The following is an 8,068-nucleotide window of genomic DNA, read 5'->3' as shown; positions in this document are numbered from 1 at the left end:
TTAAAATGACATTTATTTTACATCACTAAACTTTGTGTAAATTTATTGACCCTTCTCATACAAGCCTTGCATTCTAATGCATATAGTTATTCACTTTTTCAAGAAATAAAAAACTATTTCATGTTTGTACTTTCGCCTGTTTATATTGTTTTGACTCATGTTTATGTATGATTATATGTTATTGCTAGAATATATTTTGCGATTAGATTAAATGCTTCAGATGTATTAAAACTTTAGTGTTTTATTTTCTTCAAATTTATATGATATTTAAGGATTAACATTTAATTTAGGTATAGCTGCTTTAAAATGAAACACCGATACTGCAATATCATCAGGATGGGATATTGAACAATATCCAGAAATTGTTAAAGTTCAAGTTTGAGCTTTTTCATTAAAGGATATGGAAATAAATACATCTATATTGGAAAACATATTACAGTAAAAACGCTAGAAGGTGAGCATCCACTATATATCATTTCTCCCTTATTTCACATTAAGATATGTATCGAACATTTTGTATTGATGTTAGAACTCACGCCTACTTCAATCTGAATTTTACAACGGTTTAACGCTTTAATGGCCAACAAAAACGTTAAAAAAGCTGATTCGCTTTTGATGGGAGTTGTTTGTTTGAGTCATGTATATTAACATAATGTTTATCAGAAGTTCAGCAGCCCGTCAGGCGCTATAAACATCATTAGATTCTTTATTATTTTAAAATGTCGCATGTTGGTCTGCACTTTTATTTGCCATTAAATAACACACAAGGTGACGCTAGCATAAACAATCAACATATTTTTTTTCCAAGATTTAACAAATATAAACTATTAAGCAGTATTACTAGTTCTCTTAATATATATATATATATATATATATATATATTTATATTTATTTTTTATTTTATTTATATATTTATTTATTTATTTTTTATATATTTATATTTATTTTTTATTTTATTTATATATTTATTTATTTTTAGTTTTCTGGGGGGGGGGCATTTATATTCATGTTATTGTTAACAATCTGTGACCGAGAAAATGTAAATCACAAGAATGATGTAAGCATGTAGCTACTCAGTTTTTGCGGTCTATAAAAGGTTTTCATTTTCGGAGGCTAAAGGGGCCTTTTCACAGATTTTGGCATTTTTTAACTTATTCATTAAATGCTTTATATTGATAAATGTAAACATTGGATCGTAAAAGCTCCAGTAAAAAATCAAGAATAAAATTAAAAAAAGGAAAAGAACATTGCCCGGAGCAGGTTTCGAACCAGTGACCCCTGGAGTCCTGCCATAGTCCTGAAGTAAAAATGCTTTAGCCTAATGAGCTATTTCGCCGAGAACACATACTTAGCGTATTGTATACCTTATATAAGCAATCTTCGTAGTTTCACAAAATTTAACGACAAAAACAGAACACTCCAAATTATTTAATCGTTTCGCGTTGCAACGCTTTATAATATTTAGGTTTTAAAATCGTCAAAAGATGCATATAATGGCTATATTAGAGCATGGTAAATGTTCAGTATTACTGTTTCCTCACAAATTTCATAACCAAAACGAAAATTTGCGAATCTGATACAACTTTTTTCAATTTTGTCAATTTACCAAAGCGTGAATAGATCCCTTTAATGCAGTTGAACATCTGGTTTAATTTATTTAACAGTACTTTTGATGTGTAAACCTTATAAACAAAAAAGAGATCAGTTTCGAAATAGAAATGCTGAACAACGTGTTTCTTCGAGGGCCCTCACCTTATGAAGGAAAGAGAAATGAGGATTCATGAAACCGTGGCACTTCTGAAAAGCTTCACACTGGTATATAACAAAGTCAGTGTTAAACGCAGTTTTACTTTTGAGGACACTATTTGATTTTTAAAGGTCCGCCATAACAAATTCAAATCACATCTCTCATGTGATCACTAAATTTCAAACATTTCCAATATATTCTTACCACAAATTTAAATCTCTACTATAATTGGTGTATGAAACCCGTTTTTCCCGCCCTGTGATTTTCTTGAGCATTCGATTGGTTTGACACCATGACCAAGTCCAACAGATCACCACCAACGTCACTGACGGATGCCTTCTTCAACTGGCTTCTTCTTTGTTCTTCTCCATAATTCTTCCTTGGGGATCTTGTCTGGCCAGCGGATCTTGAGGATCTTCTTGACGCAGGTGTTGATGAATACCTGTATTTTATTTATGGTGGTGACAGTGGTTCTCCATGTCACTTATTCATAGAGGAGTAGTGTCTTCATGATGGAAATGAAGAGCCTAATCTTGGTGGTGATGTCAATTTCGCTGGATCCCCAGATGTTCTTCAGCTGTTGGAAGGCTGCTCGTGCTTTACCGATGCGGATTCTGACATCTGCATACGTTCCTCCCTGGTTGTCCAGAATGCTGCCGAGATAAGTAAAGCTGTCAACCTCCTCAAGCGCCTCGCTTTGGACTGTGAAGGGTGTGTTGTTGGATGCGTTGGTCCTGAACACCTTGCTCTTCCCTCGGTTGATGGTGAGGCCCAGTCTAGCTGAGTTGTCCGCTACCATGTTTGTATTTTCCTGCATCTGTTGTTGGGTGTGAGAGAAAAAGAGCCAGATCATCGGCAAAGTCAAGATATTCCAACTGCTTCCAGAGAGTCCACCGAATTCCATTTCGCTTCTGCTATGTCGATGTCTTCATTACCCAGTCTATGGCCAGCAGGAACAGGAAAGGTGAGAGTAAGCAGCCTTTCCTCACTCCGGTTCTCACTTCAACGGCGTCCGTGAGCTGTCTGCCATGAACAATTCTGCAGGTCATTCCTTCATACGACATCCTGATAATGTTGGTGATCTTTCCTGGCACTCCGTCGTGTCTCAGAAGTCGCCAGAGGGACTCCCGGTCAACGCTGTCGAACGCCTTTTCATAGTCAATGAAGTTGACCTACAACGGCGAATTCCACTCCAGGGATTGTTCCAGAATGATGCGCAGGGTTTCAATCTGATCCGTGCACGATCTATCATTTCGAAATCCTGCGTGTTTGTCACGGAGATCCGGGTCTACTGCGTTTATCATTCGGTTCAGCAGGATGCGATTTAACACCTTTCCTGGGATGAATAAAAGTGTGATACCTCGGAAATTGGAGAAGGAACTGATGTCACCTTTCTTGGGAAGCTTGATGAGTTAACCCTCTTTGCACTCTGATGGAATTTCTTCTTCTTCCCATAACGTGCTTAAGATCGGGTGTAGTAGCTCCACACTTGTATCCACATCAGCCTTAAGAGCTTTTGCAGGTATGTTGTCAGGTTCTGCAGATTTTCCGTTCTTTAACTGTTTGATGGCGCCACTGATCTCTTCCTTTGTTAGAGTGCACTTTATAGGCAGATCGCGCATAGCTGGCGGAATCACCGTTGGGTTCGCAGGAGCTGGCCTGTTGAGTAGCTCCTGGAAATACTCAATCCACCTTTTCTCTTGCCCTTCGTCATCTGTTATTACTCCTCCATTTTTGTCCCTTACTGGCCTCTCTGACTTGGCAAACTTTCCTGCTAATCTCTAGGTGATGGAGTACAGATCTTCAGTTCTGGTCTGATATGCTGCATCTTCCGCCTCTATTGCAAGCGTCTCTATGTTGTTGCGCTTATCTGCTCTAATACTTTGTATAATTATATTTAAAAAAACAAGTCGTGACATAAGGTTTGTGTAAAAAATGTTTCTAAAAATATGTCCCATTGTCTATTTCGTGTTGAAAGTTTGTTTGTCCACAGGTGCATACTACTGTAATAATTTCACAATAATTTCCTTTTCGTGTATTAGATATAAAAAAACAACAAATTATCAATTTGTTTGCATGTATAGGCATACCGGTTTCGAGTTTAATTATGTGATTTGAACAAAAACATTACGCGAATTTATATCATTATTTGTTTATTGATTCACTCAAAACTGCCTACATTGGACAAACAACCTTTGTTAGAAATACAAAACAATTATGTATCTATTTATTCATTCATTAACTATAAAACATTAAACTTGTATTCACGCTTTAAACCTCAGACCGCGGTGCTCCTATACACAATTGTAAGTGTCCGAATGACAGTATAACTGTCATTTTCTACTCGGGTCGATTGAACATCACATATGAAAAAATGATTTTCGCCAACATGGTGCTTGCTGGCTATAATGCATTTTACAGACAATCGATTACCGTTGTATGAAATACGAGACAGCTGTGATAATTAAGGAATGCCTGAACTGATCAAAAATGCCAAAACCATCCAAATCAAAATGAAAGCGGTACAATATATCAGATGTCTTTGACAATTGATAGATAATAAAATATCACTTTTTGAGTTATGAGAATCAAGTGTGTGTGTGCGTGTGGAAGGGGTGGGTAGATTAATTGCATATTAAACTCAGTTAAACATGAACATAGAGCCTCCAACCCGCACACATGCACACCGCTTTCCCATTAAATTTTGGCATACGTTCCTTGAAACACGATTCATTTTAAGTGCCGAAATTTCCCATAATGGCATTTCAAGTGCCGAAATAACGGGTGATGTTCGTTTCGTGCCACTACCAGTTCGTGCCACTGATATTTGTGTTCGAGGGCATTGGACGTTTCGTCCCACTGATAATATATAGACGGATAGGTGTGAATAATACCGTATAGGTGTGAATCATAACGGGAAACTTTCGCACCTTTGATTGTAACATCTGTTTAATGTTAAAACAACATTTTTTTAGTTCAAGATTATTTATTCAGTTTTAAAAGTATTCTGCGATTTCACGATTTATTTTTAATATAATATATGAATACAATGTTTAAGAGTCAATTCACATGCTTCATATAATGCATTAACACTATCTAGATTGATTACATAAATATATTCAAACAAGTTCAATAAATTGGCATTATATTCATTACAAGAAACAAAACAACGAAACAAGATTTGCTATACTTTTTGATATTATACATTAACAATATCAAAAGTGAATGCATACATACATTTAAAAATGTTTCAATACACATATACACAAATAAAAAAATAAAAACATACTATACTTAACATACACAAATCAGATATATTGCATTGCAGAATATATACAAAAGTACAACAGCATACTATCCTATACATACACAAATCAGATATACAATGTATTGCATTTCAGAAGTCCTCATCGTGGATGTTGTCATGGGCTGTGCCCGGTCGGTAATTGATTGTTTGCTAAATACTTAAAGGCTAATTGATACAATTTTATTTTATTATTACATACACATGATGAATAAAAATAACAACACTTTATGTTTTAAATTTATTTAACATAATCAACTATGTACACATATTTGTATACTAACAATAAATCATTTTATTTTTGTTATTTATAATTATAATTGTTAACATTGTTGTAATTTTCACACCCAAATATCATTCACAACTATACGGCATTATTCACACCTATCCGCCTATATGTTATCAGTGGGACGAAACGTCTACCCCTTTTCAACACAAATATCAGTGGCACGAACTGGTAGTGGCACGAAACGTCCATAAACCGAAATAACTACCAAGTGCTGAAGTGCCTTAAGTCCGAACTGTCCAGGTGCCTAAATAACTAAGATTTCTAAACACAATATATAACTCGTTTTGTGTGCAGTTATCATGGTTTATTTATTATAAAGAATAATGATTCGTTGAAAACCCACGCTTATTTTACTTCTTAATTCTTGTACCTGCGAAAGGATTCGCGAAATGATAATAACTACAGTAACAAGCAGTGATACGAAAGACCTATAGATAACATATTCTATAGGTCTTTGGTGATACTTAACCGTGCGTTTACCAGAAGACATTGGTTGACTTAAGTCGCCGCATTCTAGGTTTATCACATACATTTCAAAATGGCGGATTATTATTTAGTTTGACATTTAGACTAGTTCTAATTTTGATGTCATGTTAGTGTTAACCTTTTAAAATTGATAACCAAATGGGTTGACAAATAAAAAATGAGCTTTGCTAAACGTATCTCGTATGGTCGGTCAGCAACTGTGACTGACAGGTAAATTAATTAACCATTCGTAAAATAATATGTTTTAACATTAATGATTTTAATCCCATCACTCAGTCTCATGTCTATGCATTCACGGTTACCCGTATATACGTTCATACGTATAACTCAGAGTCCACTGATTTTTTTTTTATTATGTAGACTACATTTCCATCAACTTTCCGACGGAAAATATGCTAGGTCGTTTCGTTATCAGTATTAATACATATCTATTTTGCCCATTTATTCCAAAGTTGATTACCAATATGTATTAAACGTATGAGTATTCATAGTTGACATGTTTAATTTATTTACCTTTTTGATTTGTAGCATATGATTTTAACTTTCTATGTCCTAAATTTGTATTGGCTTCCGCTTTTACATCTGCACCGCCAGAAAAATAAGTCAAAACGTCTCTGTATCAGCTACGCTGTAAAGGCATCTTTTCCAACGCACTTTCCGTGTTAATATTGTGCTTATTGTAATAACAAAGTTTTCATAAATTTATCTTTTCTATGTACAAGTTAACCACATTCCCCCAAAATATTATTTATATACATTATTTTAAAATGCCCTCGGGTTAGCTCAGCGAAAATTTGTTTGCAAACGAGTAAAGACCAAAACAATGGTGGAAAGTTTTCCTTCTTTGTCTATATTGTTGCGCAAGTATTTTGTGGGCAACATTCAAGCCCAGATATCAGACTGTTCATATTAAGGGATTGCAATAATATTTAAATACCTATGTAGATAATTCATTTCTCGATAATGTTCCGTAAAAATTATGCAATGACACTTTGAATTTTGCACGCCTGAGCTATTTAAATCCAACCACTTTTCAAATTTACAATATCTCTTGATTCGCTCACTGTTAAGATATTTATCGATAACCAGCCTCAATGTAAACCCTGTGGTTTAAATGTGAAGCATAAAAGGCGGAAAACACAGTTTGCGTTCGTCTGTTGTGAGCCACAGTTTGCGTTCTGTAACAAGTTAGTTGTTACAAAACTTTATATAGCCATAACTCTGAACATCTAATAATTTCTAATATTTATCTCATATTGTATTTTCACTTAGTAGTTGTCAAATTAATGATGCTATGATATTTATTCTTATTGTATGTTACTTAGCATTTGCTTAGGTAAAAATCATCAATGAATATATTCAATATATTTATATAACTGTTATGTCACTAACCAATATTGTAACACTGTGATTCATTACTGTGGCAAATGTATTTATGAATATGTTGTTAATGAAATTTGGCATATATGAGCTATATAAGCAAACGTCGAAAAAGGCCACCCTTTTATTTATTTAATATGTCATTGTTTTAACCTGATGGCTAAATGGAGTTGTATTTGTTAAATGCATTTAATGCAGTTTTCTCATGTTATCAAAATCAACTTACTTGTCAATTGTATTTCTCATCCGCCATCTTGTTTGGAAGCTGTCAATGTCTATTTTGGAAACCGGCGTTTGATATCACATTTTTGTCTATTGAAACCATATGTGGTGCCATTTTATTCATAAAATATTGTTCTTTCTAAATATCAAGTTAACGCCACATCATAAATTGTAAATAATTGTAGTTTTGCATCAGAAGCCAAATTTTCTCGGAATCATTCATTTTAGAACGCCAATGTCATTTTGTAACGATTGTTTTCATTGGTCTGGATTTCATAACGTGCTGCCTGATTGGCTGATACTGTCTATAAAAGAAGGAGTTTCAGAAGGCAGATTCATTCAAATTTCCAACTCTGAATCGACAACATCTAGTAAAAATAAGAACCTCAAACTTAACATAAGAAACAAAAAGTAACCATAACACAACTAAAAGAAAGAGTGAACCTTATATATATTGTACGTTATAGATGTTTTGTCTGGTGATCGAACAAGAAGAAATATAGCAACATTATCGTGAACCGTCTTACGTTTATTATTATAATCCCTACACGGAACAAACACAACTCGCCGTCCTGAAAAGTTTTACAGTTCGTCTGTTGTGAGCGCAGAGTGTTATATAGTAAGGCGATGTTATTATACT

The 8,068-nt window shown here is 34.4% G+C and overlaps 1 protein-coding gene across 1 annotated transcript in view; it reads left to right on the top strand.

The window, feature by feature from the left end:
* The first annotated feature begins 5,840 nt into the window (after positions 1–5,840).
* LOC127853879 (circadian locomoter output cycles protein kaput-like) overlaps positions 5,841–8,068 on the top strand; it is a 35,001-nt gene continuing 32,773 nt past the window's right edge. The window contains exon 1 of the mRNA XM_052388679.1: positions 5,841–6,036. Coding sequence (XP_052244639.1) covers positions 5,984–6,036 — 53 coding nt within the window. The 5' untranslated portion in view covers positions 5,841–5,983. The remainder of the gene's footprint in view (positions 6,037–8,068) is intronic.

This window comes from Dreissena polymorpha, chromosome 12 (genome assembly GCF_020536995.1).
Source record: "Dreissena polymorpha isolate Duluth1 chromosome 12, UMN_Dpol_1.0, whole genome shotgun sequence".
Lineage (NCBI taxonomy): Eukaryota > Metazoa > Mollusca > Bivalvia > Myida > Dreissenidae > Dreissena > Dreissena polymorpha.
Note: the sequence above shows the minus strand (reverse complement) of the source record. Positions and strands in the feature narration are given on the sequence as shown.